This window comes from Phoenix dactylifera, chromosome 3, assembly GCF_051530095.1.
Source record: "Phoenix dactylifera cultivar Ajwa chromosome 3, Ajwa_hap1_PhDact_Kaust_v1.1, whole genome shotgun sequence".
Classification (NCBI taxonomy): domain Eukaryota; kingdom Viridiplantae; phylum Streptophyta; class Magnoliopsida; order Arecales; family Arecaceae; genus Phoenix; species Phoenix dactylifera.
The window spans coordinates 56,181,928-56,206,145 of NC_143192.1; the positions used below are offsets into that span (position 1 = coordinate 56,181,928).

Sequence of the window (24,218 nt, forward strand, 5' to 3'; positions counted from 1 at the left end):
CTAAAAAAAAAGAGGCTTGATTGGATAAACATATTCATAAATTATGATTCTAGAAGGAGAACATTTTTAAGAGTTAATCACATTAGCCGTAACTATACTTTGACATGATTTTGCAGCAAAAGTGATTATAGCTTACTAGTTATTGTTGTAACAAGTTCACGAATGGTTCTTTATATTGTACATGTATGTACGAAACACTTAGGTTATTAGAATACTATTTTATTATATTATATAGAGAAGAAGAGCTAACTTTAAATTTTTATAAATTATTAACTAATTCCTACATTATATTTTAATCAAATACACAGATATTAATCCAAAAAGATATTTAATAATATGTAGGTGAATAAAGAATGACTTTGCCATTATTTTTTGTAGTTATGTTCTTTTTAACACATCCTCATTAAAAGTCAAAAAAGATTTTTTAATATTTTTTAAAATTCATTGGATTTAAAGGGTAATTAATTTCCCACCCTTCAAAAGACCGTGCTGTAACAAAAAATCCCTGTTGACCGGTCTTAAAACCTTTGGTCCGGTATCTCCACCAACTTTAATTCCCGGTCCCTTAGCTTCTTTCTTTTTTTCAAAAAATACCAAAAATGCCCTTGCCCCTTTTGATCTAACATTCCCAGAAGAACAAGAAAAAAAAATGCATGGCCGCCGCCGACCACTACCCGTCCCCGCCCGTCCCCGCAAGAGCTCCCTCTCGCGGCCGCCGCCGACCCTGGCTCGCCCCCTCCCGCGGCCGCCGCCGGCCTCGGAAGAGTGCCGAGGCCGGCGGTGGCTCGGCGACGTGGCCGGCGGAGCGCGGCCGAGATCCTTTCTCCTCCGGATTCTCTCACGGGCGGCGACGGTGGGGAAGAAGCACGGGTGGAGGTCAAGGGCAAGGGAGGCGACGGCGGAGATGGCGGCGGAGAGGGAGTCGCACTTAGCCTGGAGATCAGAGCTGATGATGCGGAAGCAGAATGGGTGCACGCGGACCTTACGGGATGGCTCGGAAGGAATAGGATTCAAAATAGGGAAAAAAAAGAAAAAATGAAGATGAAGGAGGTGAAGGGCATTATGGTCTTTTCATAAAAATTTATTATGCATTGGAAATGGGTATGGACCGGTTGTTAAAGTTATGTTCAACAGAGATTAAACATTACAGTCCGGTCAAAGAATGGACCAGACATTAGTTTCCCCTAGATTTTATTATCAAAACTTTTATTTATTTCGGGAACTGTAATTAAAAATTAGTTAATGATGGAATCTCGACGGGCAATAAGAATGTATTTGATTGAGAAAAGTTGGGATCTGAAATAAAAATGAAAATGAGCGACTCCTACTTTAACCATTTGGTTGGTGGGAATTATATTTTTGTTCCTATTTAGGATGAAATGGAAGTGCCCCAATTTTTCAAAAATTCAATTCCATCTTTCATTCCAAAATTTAAATTTTATTTTTTTAAAAAATAACTTTTTTTATTTTGTTGATTCTTCACAAATTTATTTAAAAATATTTTAATTTCGATTCTAGCCATGAACTAAATACATCGAGAGATATAATTATTTTGATTCTCTTTTCAATACATTTCTATTCAAATTTTATTTTTATAATCTTTATTTTAATTTATTTCAATTCAAATTCTGATTTTTATTTCAGTCACGAATTAAATACGCTTTTAATCGAATGATAGCACTATTGGGCCGTCCGAGTGGACCAGCGGTCGAGCATGATCAAACCTAAGCAGTGTGCTGTGAACTCCGGTTCAAACGAGCGGACCGGCCGCGTTGACCAAGTAGGTGGCCTCGGGCTCTCTCTCTTCCCTTCCCACCAACTCCAGCGCCGCCCTGCCATACTCTCTCTTACCCAGTAAATCCGTTTCACGTTTCACGTTTCCGGAGATTTACGTTACGAGGGATCGCAGCTAACGACGGATGATGATGATACATCGCCACTTGGCTTTCTTATTCGTTTTCCTTTTCCTTTCTTTCTTTTTTTTTTCCAAAGGTTCCTTCATGCCATCAAATCCTTAGTCGACATGCTATTTACTGGACCGCAAGCTGATCTAAGAAAGTGGAACTGGATCGGGAGGAGCAAGCAGGGAGCCTATGTAATTCATTCGTGTATTATGCCTTGAATGGAGAAAATTCCTGCAATTTTTAGCCTTAAATATTCATAACTAGGGTTGGCGAGCTAAAGTTGAGTTATTTTGTTTTGTGGGTCATAAAATATTCGAAATCAAACATAGATATCATGGTTCGCTTGCATCTACAATTTTATTTAATTCAAGTAGGTGCACTTGCCTTATAACTAGTCAACTCTGAATATAAAAATTTTTGTAATTTGGCTGCATTGTAAATGATAAATATTTTTGGAACAAGATTCTCTCTAATTTGTGTTTGAGTTGATGGCCTTAGTTTAATATTGTTCATTGACATCTATGGCAGGACGGCTAGTGGTGGGGCAATGCCAATACGTAGACATCCAACTATATCCAGTCATCCATCATTGTGTTGATACACGAACCATAGATTTTTTGAAATGCATCATCCAGTCATCAAAAGGGATTTGAATTCAGGGTATCCTCCAACCGTGCAGCGATTCTGCACATTTACCGCATGAGAAAATGAATTAAAATCGATGAAAAAGTTTTTGATAGCTTATCGAAATCTGCATGTCACTAATGAGTTGTAGATGATTCCCTATTTCCACAGCCATTAATAAGTCACTGTCTTCTTCTTCTCCTTTCTTCAATGGAAGCTCCTGCATCAACACATGGTATGATCATTCGATAAAATCATGAACCTACATTCCATGTTACATGGATAGGAAAAATTGCTTACTCTTCCAGTGCTGCCATGCCGCTAAACAATCAACCACAGCCCTTATTCGCAAAGGTTCCTGCTGGTGATTTCAATCTCCCTATGCCATTTTCATAAAAATATGGACTTTTTGTGCATATAATCAGCCACCGGCAGCGTTGCCCTAAAAATAATCGCATCCGACTTGCATGGCTCTGGGGTGGTATCTGGGAATAAAATTTCTGGATGATCAAATTTGTTCGGATATTTTTTTGAAGGGTTCCGTATGTTATCATTACAAGTATCTCCAGTTTATTTTGATAGGCAGAGATCCTCATTTTTTTTTTCCGTAATGGTCCATAAAACTAAAAATTGGTGGAGGATTGATGCAACCACAGTCTATGCCTCGTTCTCAGCAACAAGAAATTCCCCAACAACTAATCTTCCATTTCACTCACGTTCCTGCTCATTAGATTCCAAACTGAAAATTTTATTTCCATTCACTGAAAACCCAGAACTAAACCCTCTCAGATCTTGCTTGGCCAAACACGCAACACGCATCAGAAGTTCATAGCAGGCCTAAATCTTTAGCCAATATCACCATCCCTGGAGTCGGTTGAATTTGTAGAATGACGCAAAACATATGATCATAACATCATGAGTGAGTTGATGCATGACATTGCAAACATCAAGAACTAGTAATATTGTAAAGGAGTATAATTTGCGCATTAAGAGGTCATCTTCACAACACTTTCCCCCAAGCTAATGGATGTGCAGAATATACAACACTGACGGCTTGCAACATTGCCCAAAGTTGTGAACCATTATGTAGTCCTCGTATAATTAGAAAACTCCATTTCGTATGTTGCCACCTTCTGCTTATTGGAAGTCACCATTGAGAGGACGAGGCTTTGAGGTGCAAACCGAGCAAATCATCACTGTGACTCATGCTGCTCCTCAGATCTATTGTTGACCTTTATCTCCAACAGACGCTCCACTGGCTGCCTGCATATCGGGCAGCGGTTCGTTTGAAACCTTAGAATCTTTGCACATTCACTGCACATGCACTGCAAATAAAGCAAAAAAGACGTGTATTAGTTATAGAATTTAGATATGTTCATGCAGCGTTGACGCATGACATGTTCAATGCTTCAGTATTTCATAATATTGCCATCATAGTTTGATAGAAGCATAAAGGCAAACAGGGTCATGCCCTGCATGGTCACAATCATCTGCAGTTCAGAGGATATTCCAAGTTCAGGTCCTGAGCAATCTCTCCCCCACACCCAAAAAAAGAGGAACAAAACCCCTCTCCCTCAAAAGAAGAAAAAGGAGAGTAGGAATCATTGAAGAGTGTCGTTTAAGAGCCAGGGAATATCCAAACGTTCTAAGAATCAAATATGTCAAGGATCCAAAATTCGAATGGCTCATCTCCTTGGAATCTTGAGGGATGTCACAATGTGAAGCAGCACCATAGACTTATGAATGTCGAAGCAGATGGCTAAAGAGAGATGTAAATTTCAAAGGCTATCATGTAGATTCGAGAGCAATTGAACCTACCTCACAGCCAAGCAAACATGAGATTAAGAATGAGCACCCTTTACCAAGCATCCTTTAGACTTGGATGTTGAACATTGCAGAAGAAAGAACCAGGTTTTTCCCACAGATAAATATATGAGAAAACTATGATGCAGCTAAAAGCATCAATTGGCGAGATTGTTTGGTGAAGGAAATATAGAAGAATAACAAATAAATAGAAAAGCGAAGAAGAAGAGAAAACATAAAACTTACATCTCATATGACTGACTGGCTCTTAACATATGTAATACCCAAATTTTCTGCTGGCTTCCAAGACCAAGCAACTTTGGAAAAGCAATAGGCTTGCCATAAGGCTAAGAAGGTCTAACGCATTATGCTCAAACAACCAGAAAGCAACACTCCAAGGTTCCCCTATTTTGGAAATATTCTATATATAGAATTGTATCCATTTGGAAGTCACAAACTAGAAGCCAAAGAGCTAAATTCAATGCACTAAGACATTGCTTGCTGTTCTGCTGGTCTATTTTCTTTTCGTCAAGAACACATAGAATAACTGTTATTTGGAGGAGATCTAGGCTAAGTTGGAGATTTTCTAGGAGTCAAACTTAGAAAGTAGAGAGTTGAAGTCCTGATTTAGGGGAATAATACTTCAACCGCCACATTACCTAGTTATGTTCCCGGCAATCCAAGGTCCCGGGAAGGGAGGACTTGGGATAAGCCTCACCTTTGTTTTCTTTTTTTTTTAATAATAACACAAAGTGGCTGCCCCAAGACTTGAACTCCTGCCATTACACCTGTCAGCCTAAACCTTTACCATTGTGCCAAGAAATGACCGCCCCTGATGGAATAACACTACAACATTGAATAAAAACCGAGTCACTTGATAGGCTAACGATCCCAGTTGAAGTCGGATGACTTTTTTTTTTAAAGTTCTAACTTAGAGTCGAGAAGAGTGAGCCCTAAATAAGGTATGCATGCATGCATGCAACATCAACTAGCGACTATTTGATAAAAAGCTGCAATGGTTCCATAGCATTTTTCCTGTTTGGCAATTCCTCCATATTTCCTCTATCAAGTCTTTTTTAATTCCTACTCATTGAATGAACTTACATTGACAGGTTAAAAAGTTAAAGTTAAAGCAACAAGTTAACAGTAAGGAATGCTGAACCGGCCCATACTGGCCGGTTCAACCCGTACCGAACCGGTCCGATCTCTGAGTACCGATCCAAATCGAGCCATACTGGCCTCCGTACTGATCCCTACCGGTCCTCGTAACGGCCCATACCAGTCCGAACCAGTCTGAACTGGCCTGAACCGGCCCATACTGGTATGTATTCAGTGTTATAAAATGGTACCGGCCCGTACCTGCCTCCGTACCGGTCCATACCGGCTAGACCAATTTTTTTTGGGCTTTTGGAGGCCGAACCAGTGGTACCGGTTCGAACCGGTACCGAATAGGTCCGGTACGCCTACCAATACCGATTCGGCGATCCTTGGTCAACAGCCATAGCAGCAACGTAGAACTGATACCTCACATTTCGATTGGAGCAGGAAGAAAAAAGAGTCATGAATATAGCCAACAGAAATGATACCTCACATGCTCAACAACTTATCTAACATGACCCGACACCCCTAAACCTATGTGGAACCAAGTGGCTCAGCATACATCAGGAAAGTAAAACATCTACGGACCAACAATTCAAGAAATCCAACATATTGTGATGTTCAAGGGTATTAATAGGTGATAGAAAAATAAAGTCACTAACTTTTAAATTGACAAGACCACAAGAGACCTTAAGCCACACACAAAGAAATGAGATCTATTAAGTGTGCCTCGGTGTAGCCAAAACCATGCACAAATATCAAATAGCATTTCATGTATCACAAAGAAAATGCTCTTTGTTGTATATATGCAACAGAGGGCTGTGCAAAGTTTCACTGAGATCGTCACTCCAAATAAATAATATGGAATTCCTTCTAACATAATTAATTAGCAGCAATATGGCCCTAAATTAAAATTACCAAATTTGTGTGATGCAGGAAAGTGCCTGGAAAATTTTGGAGACCAAGATGCGAATACGAAAGGTCAAGAAAGGAAGACTGAAATATAACTAAATAAATGCATGAGCTAAACTTGCCATATGTCTGCAGGGAAGGACAGTTGTGTCTCGTGGTTCTGACAGACAAATCACACATTCTTTACCAGGATCATTCCCATCAAAGTCACCATCAACTGAGTTTCCTATTCCATAGATCTCTTGCAGCTCATATCTAGTTCCATTCACCCACAAGATCTGCTTCACCACGCGCACTTGATACTCACCATTGTCTTTCTTCTCAAACACAGCTTGTGTAATCTGTGAGTTTGAACTTCCTATCTCCTGAGTTTCACCTACAGGCCCTTGATTGTCGGATGGAGATGCCTCTGCTTTTACAGCTAGGGGATACACTTCCATTTCTCCCTCTTTTATTATCTCTGCTTCCTCAAACATTGAGAAATCAATTCCGGTTCCAGATGGTTGTCTAAATTTCTGTCCCAGACCTTGCTGGAAAGATACTGTGACTGGTTCAAGCAAGTTCTCCTTTGTTGCCGCCAGGTTACACCGAAATCCTTCTTTTGCAAAGAAATAAACGACAATGCTGTTTACAGAAGGGAAACAAGGAGAGACTTTTACTATATCTTTTTCCATAAATCACATGAAAAGTGTTGACGAATAAACGTTAGAATACTTGATTGGGAAAGTATAAAGCATAAAATGCAACTGATGTAAACTGTTACACTGCTAAAACTAGAACTTAACCAGATGGCCGGTGAGAGGTCCATAATGTAAACCAAGTGATAACCAGCACTCCGATATGAAACAGGAGCACACACGATAATTTCAAATGCCTTGCGCTAACAAGAAGCCCACACAAATGTATAGTGTTACACCTTAGCAAGACATAACTTTTAGATCAACTCCTGTTTACAGGTCGAACTGAATAGAGGAATTTGGGGGGGGGGGGGGGGGGGAATCATCAAATTGCGAAGAAAGAGTAGCTTGATATCCATTGCTACAATATAGCACATGATGGTATTTAACTGTTCAGTTGAGCAGAATCATGCAACATCAGGAAAATTTATCAATTGCTTTGTCACTTTATAGTAATGCAAATGATGTTTCATAAGCAATTGAAATCACTAGCAAACATTAGCTTTAGTACACCAGTTGAATTAGCTTTTCTGTTCTAAATTAGGTATTTGGTGTCAAAGCAAAGGCTATTATTTTAAGAAGTAACAAAAGCATGAGCATGAGAAGAAGTTACACATTGATATCAACTTTCATATCCTCTCACAAACACACAGAGCACACTTTCTTTAGACAAATGAGAGCACTGCAATGAGATAGCTGTAGAACATGCAGATAACAAACCTACAGCTTACCACAGCAAGAGATTTTTGAAATACAGCCCTCTAATTCTAGACTAATGTGATACACAATCTATATGAAATTCATAGCAACTCCTTCTTTATCCCTCTCTCTTTCTCTCTGTGCACTCTATTCAATTATACTTGGACAGTTTGGCACAAGGCAGTACCTGTGTTGAGCATCTGACAAGGTGATAGGCATTAATCAATGGCATCATTTGCTAAAAAGGTATTTCACATTATATTTACTAAAGAAAATATTGAAAATGAGAAATGCATGAGATCTAACAAGCCATAAGAAACTTTTACATGTTTCAGATAAAAGTGCACTGCTCATGTAATGGTGGAGAGATAACTCACCAACACTTGATGCTGTCGAAGCACCTGCAACTGAGCATTACACAAGCATGGTATCTATTTTTTGACTAGACAGGATGGTCATGTTGTATCAGTCCAAAAAGTGCTGGCGAGACAAAAATCATAAAACGAAGGGCCTGGCTCATGTTGTATCATGTCCAAAAAGCTTTTAAGGACTTGATACCTTTGGTTTCAAGCAAATGAAGATTAAAATGCCCTTCTCTCTCTATGCATGTATGTATGTATGTATGGCATGTCTCAAACCCTCGACTGCAATTCCATCATATGAGAGCAAACAAAAGAGAAAGATGAAATGAAGATGGGTGAGGAAACAAGCTTCAGCATACTGTCCAAAAGGAAGGGTTCATACAGTCTCACTGTAGCCTATATTAGTGGAACTTCTAAATTCCTATCTATATCCAACTCTATTCTTGCTAGTTATGATACACATCCACCTAATATTTTCACCAATAAAACGGCCATAAGCTTTAACCCTCTTTTCCTGCTCAACATTTTGGTACATCATCCATGGCCTTGTTACTGTACTGATGGCTTTGTTAGTTATGCATGATCCTTGTAAAGTGTGGTAATAAAGGTTCTCAGACTATTAAGAGCATAGGAAGGTCATAGAACAGTTGAAGGAGAAAGGCATGAATTGAAGATGCTTTTCATTTTGAAGTTGATGGTGGATGGAATTGACAGATAAATAGTATATACAAAGACATGTGGGTATGCATTTGTACGTAAATGCAAAGGGTACCCATATTAACATTTTTCTTTTATTAAACATGGATTTCTCATTAAGAAACATGACACAAGTTGGCAATGAGTTACTCAAAAAATGCAAAATAACCACTAAGAGATATATCTTTATTGTAATGATTGAGTTAACCAAGAATTGAAATCAAGACAACAACAAGTTCTTGAAGAATAAAAAGGCACAGAACAATAGTAAAAGAATGAGCAAACTTATTTATGTACCCTACAAGAATTTGTAGGAATTTGCAGAAAAGGTTATGTCACTCTGAAAGAAAAGATTGCGGTTTTAACTTCAAGTGTTTATTGTCATTAAGAATGCAGCTTTCTATCTATGATTATATTAGTTAATGCAATTCCTAGTTACCTTCCCTAAGTTATGCATATATAAAGTAGACAGAGGGTGTTCAGAATTGAGCGAGGGACTCCACGTTTCAAGTTTAAGAGTAAAGAGATGATGCTTCATTAAGAAAGTGAAGAACACTGGGATGGAAGTATGGCAATGGTAAGGTAGAATACATACAGCTGGAAATTAAAATGAAAAAATGCATCCTATTCATACTTGATATAAAAACATGCTAACATGACGTTTGGCATAATTCCTTTAGCAGCACGAATGGATATGATTGTTTTGGAAGCATTTTGCCATAATAACTTAAAGGGAAAAAAAGAACTAGCCATATGGGGACGTGAGCAGGCACCACCATGTATTCCACCCTAACTGATTGAAAGAATAAAATATAAAGCAACAAAAATTTAGAGATAGTGCCACATAAGGAATAGACGTTCCCCTGAAAGAGATGCTAGCCGGTTTGATTATGTGATGACAGGATTCTAATGCATGTTAATTTTTCATATCTTGTTAACTGGAAAGAGCAATTTATCAATGAATAACAAGTCAACCTTTTCCATAGAATCTTCAAAAAGAAAGATTCGTACTCAAACAAGGGAAGTATAGTTTTTATCTGATCAGATCCTGGACTAATTGTAGTCAACAATTGATCAGACCAAAATACAAACTCCAAAAAAAGTTGTCCCCATCGAAGAAAATCTTATAAAATTTTAAACAGTCAAAACACCGTCAAACAATATCAAAACATCCAGACACGCCGGAGTCAATTATTTCTTGTCGATTCTGCAAAGAACGCAGAAAAGAATCATCTGGCAGCAGTGAATGATAAGCTATCTTCGTCACCGTGCTCTGAAATTCTAGTCCTCATAAGCAAACCAGAGATTTAACCGTACATATCTAATGGGAACCCGGCTATACCCCAAGCAAACACCCAGAAAAAGCATAACCACATAGAGAGAAGCCCCAAGCGAGAGGGGGGATATTAGGAAATTCGAAAATATTGAAGGAGATCTAACTGACCAATTTATATCAGGCGATCACAAGCACCGGTCCGAAAAAGAAAGCAAGAAGACAAAGAAAGGAAAGATCACCTTCCAGCGACGGTGGCATCGAACGTGAAAGCAACAAGAAATCGGCCGGGGTTCTGCTCATCGGGTTCGACCCTCAAAGTCTCCTTCTTGAGATTGACGTCATTCCGGATGGTGACGGCCTTCTGGTGCTCGATGCAGGGAGTCGGCACCGGGGTCGGCGGGGGGCACGCATACCTCGCCCCGCCGACCCAGGCTGGGTGGGTGGCGGAGAAGTCCCCGTGGGGCCCCCCGCCGCCGCCGCGGTGGTGGTGGTGGTCGAAGGGGGCGGGGAGGGGCACGGGCATCGCCGGCGGCGGAGGGGGGTAGTACCCGTACTGGTAGTACTGCGGCGGGTTGGGATTTGGGTACTGGGGCGGGTACGGGGTCGCGGCAGCGAACACGTAGCGGTTCGCCGTGACCTCCGGCTGCTGCGGCGCCGGCGGCCCGAAAGGAGGCGGAGGAGGCTGATGGTGGTGGTGTGGGTGCGAATTCCTCCGTCGGCCGTTTCCACCGCCGCCTCCGGTGCTCCCTATGTTGCCCATTCCTCCCCCTCCGCTGATCCGGCCGCCGCGGTTTTGCGATCTTCCGGAAAGAAATTTGAAGAGATTGCGGGCGGAGGAGGCGAAAAGATGCGATGTTAGGAGGTAATTTTGAAGGGAGAAGAGTTACTCCGATGGGCTTTAATGACGATCGGGGGAAAGGAGGAACGGGAGGAGGAGGAAGAATCTCCTTTTGTGCGCTGGCATAATGGAGGGTTGCGTAAAGCTCCACCCACGAAAAGGCGAAAGAAAAAAAATCGGCAGTTTGGCTACTCCCCTTCATCCACATCGTATTTCTTCGAATTAACTAGATGGCCGGATGCTTCTCTCGAGTAAATCCACCGTAATATATTTTTTCTTTTTTATTAAAATAATTCAATATTTTTTAAAAAAATTGCACTACAAAAATTAATAGTTTTTAGCACGATCTTTTACCACCTCCGTATCACCTATTAATATCTCTCCAACCGAATCTCACCAATCACAAAGCACTCCTCTAATTTGCTTGATAGACAATGAAATAAATAATAAATAAATTTAGATTAATTGTTTGGAACGCGAGTTGTTGGAGCTTCAACTCACTATAAATTGCGTGTGGTGGTAAATTGCGCTTGGATGCCCACATGGTTGGACCATTGGTGAGTGCTCACCCACACCTCCTAGAGCATGCATCCACACATAGAATGTCCGGACCTACTTGGGCTCTAATTTTGGCGTTTGTGATGCGGCTCTCCGCACTCTCTTTTCTCTATTCCTCCTCTTCCCCCTATCCCCACTCCGGCACTCCATTCCAAGCATAATTGCATGTATCATTTTGTTCTTTTAATAAAGCAATTGATGGTTTCTACTATTGTTCGTTGCTATCAGAAAATGGATTAGAGCTTGTGATTTATAATTTGAGAAATGCTAAAAATATCATCGCTCGCTCTATCTATATCCCACAAAAATGTAAAACGCACACGGTGGTCCAATTATTTAAGTGTCGTCAATCCGCAAGATCCTTTAAAAAAAAAAAAAAAAAAGATCACTCCACGAGACCTAGTAATTATCAATTTAGAATAATTATGCTACCACTAAGTTGGATCATCATCGTACATTGACGATCTAAATAAAAATCATCAAGATCAAAACTAGCAAGGTGCAAGGAACAACAAAATTACTGCTAGCGGCAGGGGGCATCAACCCTTGATCATGGTCCCGGCTCCCTCGTCGGTGAGAATCTCGAGGAGCAGAGAGTGGGGGACGCGGCCGTCGATGATGCTGGCGGTTCGGACACCCTGGGCGAGCGACCTGACGCAGCAGTGGACCTTGGGGATCATCCCGCCGGCGACCTTCCCCTCCTCCACCATCCTCCTCACCCCGCCGATGTCGATCTCCTTCACCAGGCTCCCCGGGTCGTTCCGGTCCTCCAGGATCCCCGCCACGTCCGTCAGCAGGATCAGCTTCTCCGCCCCCACGGCGGCCGCGATCTCCCCCGCCGCGGTGTCCGCGTTCAAGTTGTAGCCCTGCCCGGCCTCGTCCGCCGCCACGGAGGCGATCACGGGGATGTGGCCGCCCGCCAGGATGGGCCGGAGGATGCTGGGGTCCACGCGGGCCACCTCGCCCACGAAGCCCAGGGCCGCGGCGTCGGGGGCGGGGCGGGCGGTGAGGAGCCGGGCGTCCTTGCCGCAGAGGCCCACGGCGGTGGCGCCGGCGACGTTGATGAGGGAGACGAGCGATTTGTTCACCTTGCCGACGAGGACCATCTCGACCACCTCCATGGTGAGGGCGTCCGTGACGCGGAGGCCGTTGTGGAACTGGGGCTGGTAGCCGAGGCGGAGGAGCCACGAATTGATCTCCGGGCCGCCGCCGTGGACGAGGACGGGGCGGAGGCCGACGCAGGCAAGGAGGACGAGGTCGTTGATGACGGAGGACTGGAGGGCCGGGGACTTCATGGCGGCGCCGCCATACTTGACCACGATCGTCTTCCCGCGGAACCGCTGGATGAAGGGGAGCGACTCCGAGAGGATGTCCACGCGCGTCTGGGGCGGTGTCTGGAGAGGCGGAGCCGCCGCGGTGCTGCTGCTGAGCGGGGTGGACTTGAGGGAAGAAAGGAGGCGGGGGGCCCTGGCGGATCGGAGGCTGAGGCCAGGACTAGGGTTCGAGTTAGGGATCTGGAGGGGCTTCGAGGGGAGGAAGGGGCGTTGGTGGTGCGGAGTAGTTGTCCTCCCGGCCAGCATCTTTCCTTCCCGTTAGCTCTACTCTGCCTGGGACCGACCGACCGACCGTCCCTCTGCGTCAACCCTCCCCAGGTGTTTGACCGAATTGCTAACAGAAAGACGTGGGAGGCGGAGGCTTGGAAGAACGGCGTTGGGTTGTGATCACAGCCGCTCTAGTCGGGTTTATCCTTTGGAGAAGGAGATATTAGGGTTGCAGATCCGTTGGACCCGAGTGTTGATATTAGACATGGGCGCAACTCAATAGCTGACCGCGTTGGGTTTATGGACATTATTCAAGACCCAGCGGCTGTAGTTGGGGTTATCCTTTGGAGAAGAGATATTAGGGTTGCAAATCTGTTGGTCGGACTCGAAAATGATTGATCTCAACCCGAGCTAGTTTCATGTTGATATTAGACGTGGACCCAACTCAATAGCTGACCGAGTTGGGTTTATGGAAATTATTCAAGACCCAGCAGCTGTAGCTGGGGTTATCCTTTGGAGAAGAGATATTAGGGCTGTAAATCTATTGGTCGGATCCGGAAATGATTAATCTGAACCCGAGCTAGTTTCATGTTGATATTAGACGTGGACCCAACTCAATATGACCGAGTTGGGTTTATGGAAATTATTCAAGACCCAGCAGCTGTAGTTGGGGTTATTCTTTGGAGAAGAGATATTAGGGTTGCAAATCTATTGGTCGGATCCGAAAATGATTGATCTCAACCCGAGCTAGTTTCATGTTGATATTAGACGTAGACCCAACTCAATAGCTGACCGAGTTGGGTTTATGGAAATTATTCTAGACCCAGCAGCTGTAGTTGGGGTTATCCTTTGGAGAAGAGATATTAGGGTTGCAAATCTGTTGGTCGGACTCGAAAATGATTGATCTCAACCCGAGCTAGTTTCATGTTGATATTAGACGTGGACCCAACTCAATAGCTGACCGAGTTGGGTTTATGGAAATTATTCAAGACCCAGTAGCTGTAGCTGGGGTTATCCTTTGGAGAAGAGATATTAGGGCTGTAAATCTATTGGTCGGATCCGGAAATGATTAATCTGAACCCGAGCTAGTTTCATGTTGATATTAGACGTGGACCCAACTCAATATGACCGAGTTGGGTTTATGGAAATTATTCAAGACCCAGCAGCTGTAGTTGGGGTTATTCTTTGGAGAAGAGATATTAGGGTTGCAAATCTGTTGGTCGGATCCGAAAATGATTGATCTCAACCCGAGCTAGTTTCATGTTGATATTAGATGTAGACCCAACTCAATAGCTGACCGAGTTGGGTTTATGGAAATTATTCTAGACCCAGCAGCTGTAGTTGGGGTTATCCTTTGGAGAAGAGATATTAGGGTTGCAAATCTGTTGGTCGGATCCAAAAATGATTGATCTCAACCCGAGCTAGCTTCATGTTGATATTAGACGTGGACCCAACTCAATAGCTGACCGAGTTGGGTTTATGGAAATTATTCAAGACCTAGCAACTCGTTTGAGTTGCATGAATGTCAGATATGATCAGACTATCGAGGAGGCTAATATCACCAAATGACCGGTTCAAGGCAAGAGGAGGATGTGAGGATGGCTCGGGCAAAAGTTTTGGAAAAGATAAAAGAGAATTAAGCCCTGTTTGGGGGAGCTTTTGGAGGGCCAAAAAACACTTTCTGGCCCTCCAAAAGTACTTTTAGATATAAAATGGTGTTTGGTAAAATTTTTGGAAAGCTGTTTCAACTTTTGCGGAAAGTTGAAAACAGCTTTTAGGGAGAAGCTCCAATTTGGAGCTTTCCGAAAATATTATTTTCAGCTTTGTCGGGAAGCTCTATTTTTGACCAAAATACTTCCATTTTTAAAAAAAAATTTCTCCCCAAAATCTCATCTCACCGCCTGTTCCTCTCCCACCCACGCCCTCACCCCACCCCCACCCCCACCCCGCTGCAGCGCCGCACCCCCTCCCTCTCCCCCGCCACCGCAGCCGCTCCCTCCCCCTCCCTCTCCCCCGCCGCCGCAGTGCCGCACCCCCTCCCTCTCCCCCGCCGCCGCAGTGCCGCAGCCCCTCCGGCGTCGTTGGCCACGCGGGAGGAGAACCCTTCCCAGGGGGCCAACCACGGCCGTCGAGACAGCCGCAGGCGCTGCTGGCCTTGGCCCGACCCCCTCCCGCGGCCGCCGCGGCCTGGCCCCCTTCCGGCGCTGCCGACCGCGCGAGAGGAGAAGAACAGAGAAGGGGGGAGAGGAAGGAAGGAGAAGAAAAAAAAAGAAAAGAAAAAGAAAAGGAAAAAAAAGGAAGAAAAGGAAAGAAAAAAAAGGGAAGAAAAGAAAATAAAAGAAAAAAAAAGAATAAATAAATAAATAAATGCATAAATAAATATTTATATAAATGAATGAATGAATAAATAAATAAGATAATAAATAAATATATTTCAATGAATAAATATTTATATCATAATATATTAATATGTTATTTTAAATAATTTAATATTATGTTATATTATGACAAATTAATTAATACTAATAATTATAATATTTTATGTCTTTATTATTGTATTATACTATAAATATAATATATATTAAATTATATCATAATATATTAATATGTTATGTTAAATAATTTAATATTATGTTATATTATAGAAAATTAATTTACTCTAATAATTATATTACCATTATGCTATGCTATGCAATGTCATATTACTATATTATAATAATAATATTTTATATTACAGTAATATTATACTATATCGTATATTATGTATTAATATATGTTATGTTTTATTATGCTCTATTGTATAATACTATGCAATGTCCTTTATGATAATTTTGTCATATAAAAGTATTTTCTCAGTTTGTTTACCAAACATATGTTAGAGTGCCACAGCACTTTAAAAATATAGTTACCAAACAGCAAACAGCTTTTTGTAACAGCTCTACTTCAAACAGCTCTACTTCCAACAGCTCTACTGCCAACAGCTCCTCCAAACAGGACCTCATAGAGGTCTAGCGGATAGTTGGGCAAAGAGGAGTTTAATTATTTTATAGAAATGTGTTTTGCCTAGGGTCGGGTTGGTTAAGTAATAAGTAGGCTTAAGTTATTTACTAATTAAGTCGGATCAAGCTGAATCAAAATTTGGGTTTATACTCGGCCCGCTATACAAAAAGGGTCCAATATTTAAACCTGATTTAGCTCCACAAGTCTTTATGAATGGGTTGGATCGGGTTATGAGCTAATCTGATCCATTTGTAGCCCTAAGAAGGAGAGATAGGTGATGACATGAGATGATTCTACCGTGGTTTGTATGGAATGACCACGAGATGCTGTTGGTATGACTTGATCCATTTGGCACTGAGAGTAAAAGTAGATCTATTCAAATATGGATACAAATTTGAGTATCTGACTAATATCTTTATTTCTATTCATCAAAGAAAAATAGATGCAAATATGTATAAATAACTATCTAATTTGTATTTGGTTCTATTTTAGAGTTTTATCTAATCTTACCTAACACTTATAATTTTTTTTAAAAAATAAGTGACCCTATTAACATGTTATTAAGTCAATTTATTTCTCACTCGATAATACATTTGAATTTATGATCATAAAATTTAACCATTTAACTTATATTTATATTTTTAATAGTAGATTTATATCCATATTTTTTAAAATAAATATGTATATGAATTTTTTATCCCAACCTCTATTTGGCATCTTTTAGGGTGCCATTTAGGTCCACGATCACACACACGTGGTGCCTTAAAGTTCCCATCCAAGATGGGACTAACGGAGGAATAACGTGGCTTCCAACCCTGTTTGGCCGCCTCTTCGGATCATCCCCGAAGTAGTCGTCTGCCGGAGGTTCCATAGATGGCTGTCGTACTCCCGTAGCCCTAATCCGCGCCGGACCCATGCGGCCGTCTGATCCCGCCGGGTTCCTCCTCAGGATTTTCTTCTCTGGCACGGCGAAGGCCTTCTTTTTTGGACAGATGTCCGGCTTCCCGGCGGCCTGGGCAGCGTCCTTTCTCAGTCGGCGCCAGCGACCGGAGGAGGCGAGGACGAAGCAGTCGCGCTCGCAGGGCGGCGAAGTCGGAGGACTCGTCGATGGTACGTTGCAGTGGACCTCCGTCGAGGCACGGGCCTTCTTCCGGCGGACGGGGTGGGTGGCGATCCCGATCTTCTGGCTGATGACGGCCTGGAAAGCTTCTTGAAGCCGAGGGCAGGGTGGATGGCGGCGGTGCCGATGCGATCTCCCGCTCCCGTCGAAGACGACGTCAGGGAACGAGGCGGCGGAGGCAGCGGCCGGGAGCTCCGCCATCTTACCAGTGAGGTTGCAGCGAATTCCGACAGGGTTCCGGCGAGTGGGGGAAGGGAAGGGGCATGTGGATCGTATGAGGCGAGATGGAAGCTCTGTTATCCCTCCGTCATCTCATCTTGGATGGGAATTCTAAAGCACCACGTGTGCATAATCGAAATACGGCGGAAACTTATGTTTCTACCGCACATGAGACCTAACCCGCACCCTTTCTGGGTCCCGGTTCACCGTTTATGCAATTTAGGTGAACCAGGTTTGGATGAATATTCATCCAAACCTCTTCTTCCGATGGACCTTTGATAGCTCGGAATATCTGGCCCCTCCTCAGCTCAAGCAGCCTCTCAGATGGTGCTCTTCATCTGGAAGCCCCTACCTTCGAGCTTTCTCAAGGTCAATTTTGATTGGTCAGTTCTGAATAGAGGCACAGAGGAAAGGTGCGGATTTTGTCATACAGGATCCGCATTCCAGGGTGATGGCAGCGGGCGGCTGCCAATTGTTCAATACTTCAGTTTCCGAGGCAGAGTTGCGGGTTGCCTGGGCGGGTTTTTGATATGCGAGGCAGACGTTGCAGGCCAGCTCGATTATCTTGGAGGACGATTTAGCCACGGTGATCAGGTGGATTCGAGGGGGTCCGAGGGATGTGAGCATAGACTACCCTTTGTTCTGAGACATTCGGATGATGACAAGGGATGGGTAGCCTTTCAGACCAAGCATGATTCAGAGAAGCCAACTGGGCTGCCTACGTGGCTAATTACTCAGGGTATACCTCGTGGTCAGGAGGAGAGGAGTTGCCTCGGACGCTCCATGAGCTATTGTTTTTCGACTTTATTAGATGTATTCGTATACGCATTATATGATATATCCATCGTAGTAAAAGAAATAAATAAAATAAACAAATATTCCTCCTGCAATGGAATGTTTGCAACGAGATAAATATAATTAGTTTAAGTAAATATAAATATAATTATGGAATGAAATAAATATAATTTTTTATTTAAATAAATTAGTTTTTATTCAGATAATTATGGATATATTATTTTTAACAACCGTGTCTCTTCTTTGCAGTCAAAAGGAACTTCCTGGTTTCGGCGAAGTGTGGGGGAAGATCAGAGGTTTTCAGTCAAGCTTGGATTAATCCCGGCTGTCTCTCATTCAGCTCAACTTACTCGGTTCCGGGGATGTTCGCTGCTTTCTTGGGCAAATGATTCTTGGGGCTTTCTTTCATGTGGGATGTTGTTTATGCCTTGCTTCTTCGACCATCTGGGTGCGTTCTCTTCCACTTCTTCTCCTTTTACTCTCATCCTCCCAAATTCCCTTGTACATTCTTGAACCCCATGTTACTCTCTATCGTAAATATCTTCTCTGCTAAGAAAATTTGTGGCTAATGGAGTTTAACTTCCTTAGCCTCGACCTATCTCAAACAAAATAAGAATATATTCTATGAAATAGGACTCACATGTTTGGTTGCCGATGTGGTGCATGAAACTAATACTGTTTGGTTGGGGAATATATTTCTCTCATGGAGCTAGTAGAGAAGAATAGAGAGAAAAACACTACAGTGGAGGAAAAAGAAAAAAACGCATCCAAAGGCAAAGGGCAATTGGATATGAAAAGTTCTCACCTAATCCCACAAAATAATTCTACTCAATAGTGGAACAGAAATATCCTACCGGAGACCACTTTCTAGACGTTGGCCAGAAAACATTGTTCTTTTGGAGTTTTTGGATGTTTGGCAATATGTGCCCTTGTGTTGGGGAGGGGTGCACTTGTTCCGCAACCAAATATTGCTTTGTTATATAGGAGCCTTGCTACTGAATCAGGACAAACCTTTCAAGTATTCACAAACTTGCAGGCAAAGAATCAAAGCAATTAAATATAATCCTCACATTTGCTACGGATATCTACATCTTTGATTGAAGCTGCTCAACAGGTTATATTTGGATAAAATCAAGTCAACAAGAAAAGAATGTGCGGGGCATCTTTTTTTACTCTACATGTAATGTGCATGGAATACCAAGATACCTTAGCTTTAAACTAATTTGTTTTAAGGAGAATTATTTGAATTAAGTTATGTGAAGCTAGTGGGTGGTGGGATTGAGGTACACAACTAAAAGTTTTGAATCATCTGGCACGTAGATCAGATAACAGCCTAGGTAACATATTATAACAAGTTCAGCTATCATGGAGGTGAAGAATATTTCAACTGAGACTTTCGCATATTAGCAATAAACTAAAATCAAACATTTTTTTTCTTTTTTCCTTTTTTTGGGGATAAGAGTTGGAATTTCCTAACCCATATTCATCAAGGGAGAAAGGAGTCAAAAATATTTACATGGAGAAAGAGTGAAATAGCAGAAGGGATCGAGTACAGAAGAAAGAAAGTAGAGGTTAAGAACTTAGAGGAGAGTATTAGTAAGCATGACGATAGATCACCAAACTTGCATGAAAGTTAACCACAAACTCTCACTATTGGCTAGCTTTTACATTAAATAGTCATGTAATTTTAACAACTTAGAAACAAACTCTAGTACGCATTCCAGAATAATTATCTCCTGCTTCCATGATATTGTTCAGCAAAACAACTTACCTTTCAAATTTCTTTGGAACTCGTATTTATACTATTCAGTTTTATGTTTAATCGAACCATGAATTTTGCACCCTAGGCTTTTCAATGTCATTCAACTTCAGTTATTTGATAGAGCAGGAATGGCCGCTTGTGTAGAATAGTGGACAAGGTCCAACTCACATTTCATGAGTAATGAAATAAGCTGAGTACAGGGGAGAAACAGAAACAGGGCCTCCCCCAGGCCGTCCTTAACAGCGATTTATGAAGCCGCTACCTAGTTGTGTACCTTAGTGCAGTAGCTTTACAAACTGACTAGTTGGCACCCACAGCTTTTAGTTGACTCGAAGAATTATGCAAGATATCAGGATATAAGGATGAACTATCTGGTCTGGTCTCCATTGTGCTGAAATCAGTGTGTAAGCTTGTTTTGTATGCGATACTGCAATAGCCTTTTTTTTTTCTTTCTCAAACAGTTGATCAGAATTAGTCAGCATGCCGATCATGAAAGTGTCGCCAATGCTCTAATAACGAGTGGCTGCAACTTGTTTAGTTTGCTTTTGGATTGCTGTCATAACTGAGGTTGCTATAAGCATCGAATCCTTTATAGAACTCTACAAGAGTATGTTTACGTGCTGCTATAATGTTTAAACTAGTTTTATAGAGGTTGCTCTTCCAATGAGTTTTTCTCTGGTTCTACATTAGCTTGACCGGTATGACCCTAGTTAGCCTGGTGGTGTGACTCGGTTATGTTCTTGCCCCAGAACCAAGCATGATTCTTCCACCTTTGAAAGGAAAGAGAGGAGTTCAGTGAAGTTCAGATATCACACGTGTTCAGGGAGGCGAACAGTGCTGCGGACTGGGTCGTCTCCTTCGTCGCCTGGCACTCCGGAGAGTTTCTATGAACATCGGCGGTGGGCATACCCCAACCCTTGTACTTTTTACTTTCTCTTGATTTGGCGGGCTGTACTCACATTAGAGCTATATGAATTGCTGATTTTACCAAAAAAAAAAAAGAAGAGGAAAGATGTGACACCTATAGTTATGCCCTTTATGTCCTAACTGTTTCTTGTGCAAGAGAAGAAAAAAATGGAGTCAAAAAACATATAGCAACTTTGAAAGTTACTGAAACTTTCGATTTTTCAACATCATTTATCATGGATGGTAATACATAAAATAATGGTTAATGCACGCAGTCATTCATGTAACTTCTGATTTTTTTTCAAAAGCATCTGAAGTATGTTTTTGCACATTGGCATTCATGGCATGCTACAAACTGAAGTGAAGTTTGTCTAACCTTCGCATGTACTAATTAACGTACTTCAGGAAAAGAGCGGAGTATTAATAAAAATTTGCCTGGAGTATCAATAAAAATTTGCCTGCAGGTCATGTGCTCTTTTCCTTGTTACATATGCAGGAAAAGGGTGGCATAGAAATAGAATATATGGGAAAGTAGTCCTTGGGCCCTTGATATTTAATTTAAAATTGATTTGTCTTTAACATTAATGAAGGCAAAGTTTTTTCGGAACTATTAATGTAGGTAGAGTTGCAGATCAAATATTCATGGTGAGCCATAGATAGTTTGAGCACAAGAGAGTCTAAAATCAAGTCTTTGTTTTCTGACTTTTATGTACAAAGATCAAATATTCATGGCGAACCGTAGATGATTTGAGCACAAGAGAGTCTAAATCAAGTCTTTGTTTTCTGACTTTTATGTACAAAGATCAAATATTCATGGCGAACCATAGATGATTTGAGCACAAGAAAGTCTAAAATCAAGTCTTTGTTTTCTGATTTTTAAATCCTTCAGGCTAAGTTCAGAGCTTATCTATTTTCTTGGAATTATAATATGTACTTTTTGTTCCTAATCTAAATATTGAGATTATGAGTTCTTATATTTCTTAATTTTAGGTTGAGTAATTTCAATTCTTTGTCAAATATATTGAATTTATAAGGTTTAGCCCTTTTGCACAGGTTAAAGAAATTGAGATCTCAAATATGAAGTTTTATTGGCCCGGGACCAAACTTAAAAATTAGCCATCATTAGAAGCTTTTATCGGGCATAACGTGGAAGGGCCTTTCAAACCTGAATGAACTGACTTGAGTCCAGCAGTCTCCTTTCAGCATTAAACAGGCCCTAATTAGCTCAATTTAAATGAGCATAATTTTGTCTACTTAAAGATATAAGTCCAACTTGTGTTGTGTTATCCTTTTGTTTTCAGCCCTCTATAGGCCTGGTTAATGGATTTATCAGCCCATTCAAATTCTTATGTGGACTTTTCATGTCAAGCATGAGTTTGAGGATTCAAGTAGTTTCAAAACTAAAATATTTGGCCAAAGTATCTAATGTAGAAGGGTTTCTCATAAGAAAAATGAGCCTAAAAGAGCTACCGACCAGAGGAAAAATCTTCTAATATTAAAGTTCCATATAATCAGTTTTCTTTTGAGGAATCATGACTAGTTTCCAGACATGTTTATATTACGTATGTCAATGGCAGATCATGTGCCATGCTATTGCTGAACATCCTGAGGTTAATATATACTTACTATGAGCCAATCACTGAATTCCTGCATTGGTGCAATTATAACCATTAATTGTCCCCTAAGCTGCTCCCAAGTGATCCATAGCATCGCACTAAACTTTTTCATTTCAAGCATCTGAAGAGATAAACCGTGAAAACAGTGAGGATGCTAAATATTGTCCACCTGCTTTTTGTGTTGCAAATCTTTCTGAATGTTAGGTATAATGGCTGTCTAAGAGTATGTGATGCTAACACCAGTTTATTTTTTCTTTGTAGATGAGAGGAGAGAACTAAACTGGAACTTTGGTGTCAGATGATTTCATCCGTACTCCAAGAGCTGGTGCTATGGGATTCAGTAATGGTCTTGGGTTTGTTAAATTGCAGGTTCTGAAGGAAAAGTAGTGATGGTCTCAACCCTGGATGGGCTGTATGTGGATAATATATCATACATTTGATTGGTTTCTATGGTTTCCATGTTCCGCACCAAAGTCAAGAAATTAGGCTTCTACCACCAAACCTAATTTCTGATGGCACCATCTCTTGCCCTTCAAAGGAAGATGTCGAGAATTCTATTCCAGGTGGCCTCTGTCTTCTTTTTCAACTCTGATTTAATTTACCTGATTGAGCAGTGGCTCGCCCAGGAGGCCTTGGTGGGATAGGGTGGATGGATATCGGGTGGCGGGTAGGGATTAGTCCTTCCTACTCTTAAAAAAACCTCTTTTATTTGAGCAAAACATATATTTTTCTGCTAAAAAAATCTCTTTAGTCTATTGTCATTTCCACTCTTAAACAGCTATAAGTTTCCTCTTTCATTTGGACGTAGGTTGGCGAACAGCTTCGAAAAGCTTGGGATGTGAAATAGCTGCAGGTCTGATGCCATCTATATTTGGAAAATATCGGAAGCATCTAAGCAGATGCTTCTTAGAATCTAGTTTGGAGATCAATGTTTGAATGTTGAGATCTACATCCGCGCGCGCGCGCGCAGACACACACACACAGAGAGAGAGAGAGAGAGAGAGAGAGAGAGAGAGGGCTACAAGAGAGGTGGAGGACAGCCTGCACCGAAGAGCACATGCTTCAATGGCGGTTGGAAAGCGCCAATCTATTCGCCCACTCTCAAGAATTTGTTCCCCTTGGGGCCCAACAGTCAGCTTTGTGGCCAGTAGAAGCATCATATGCTTGTTATGGTGGGGGAAGATGATTAAATGGTCAAGCGAAGGCTGGGATCATATATGCCTTTTGTTGGAGAGAGAATTTTACAGCTCGTATTTGCACAAACTCCGATCGAGCTGGTTTCCCACAAGAAAGAATCTTAGGCTGCATTGTTCTTCAAATCGATAACAGACGGGAATAAAGTAGAGAATTTCATGGGAATTATTGACATGCAAATATTCTCTGAACTATTAGTTCTCTCGAATTTCTTTACTATATATTTTATCAGCCAAAATATTCAGCACTAATTGAAAAATTCTTTGCATGTTATCTATGGCTTACCCGCATGCATGCCATTGACAAAAGATGGCCGATTTACCAAGTGTTGAAATCACAACGCTCTCTTAATGATATCATTTTTGCTTTGGTAGATTATTCTCTCATGGAACAAAGAGTATTGGAAAACTGCTATGAGTGATCGATTTTTTCGATAATTTATTTTCTCAGAGAAGTTCTAAAAGAAAGGTATGCTTTAAGTATTTCATGAATTATTTATTTACATACTGCTCTTGAGTTGCTTGCATGTATGAAAGACTTGAATGTCACGGAGTAATTGATGATGTTGGTCATCTTGGTGACATTAAACTATTCTCTTCAATTTCTTTGAAGCAAAGG

The 24,218-nt window shown here is 41.5% G+C and overlaps 2 protein-coding genes and 1 long non-coding RNA gene across 3 annotated transcripts; 1 reads left to right on the forward strand and 2 right to left on the reverse strand.

The window, feature by feature from the left end:
* Positions 1 to 3,482: 3,482 nt before the first annotated feature.
* On the reverse strand, positions 3,483 to 11,129 carry LOC103708399 (putative E3 ubiquitin-protein ligase LUL2). Its single transcript, XM_008793301.6, has 3 exons — positions 10,291 to 11,129; positions 6,464 to 6,965; positions 3,483 to 3,853 (listed from the first exon to the last, which is right to left on the reverse strand). The coding sequence occupies exons 1-3, from the start codon at positions 10,809 to 10,811 to the stop codon at positions 3,722 to 3,724; spliced, it is 1,155 nt and encodes a 384-aa protein (XP_008791523.1). The 5' UTR covers positions 10,812 to 11,129; the 3' UTR covers positions 3,483 to 3,721.
* Positions 11,130 to 11,845: 716 nt separating this feature from the next.
* On the reverse strand, positions 11,846 to 13,173 carry LOC103708398 (acetylglutamate kinase, chloroplastic-like). Its single transcript, XM_008793299.5, has one exon. The coding sequence runs from the start codon at positions 13,025 to 13,027 to the stop codon at positions 11,987 to 11,989; it is 1,041 nt and encodes a 346-aa protein (XP_008791521.2). The 5' UTR covers positions 13,028 to 13,173; the 3' UTR covers positions 11,846 to 11,986.
* A 5,194-nt stretch (positions 13,174 to 18,367) lies between these two features.
* On the forward strand, positions 18,368 to 23,871 carry LOC120104702 (uncharacterized). The gene is made up of 4 exons (XR_005507071.3): positions 18,368 to 18,570; positions 20,634 to 20,783; positions 22,668 to 23,073; positions 23,215 to 23,871. It is a non-coding gene; the product is annotated as an uncharacterized LOC120104702 (long non-coding RNA).
* The last annotated feature ends 347 nt before the right edge of the window (positions 23,872 to 24,218 follow it).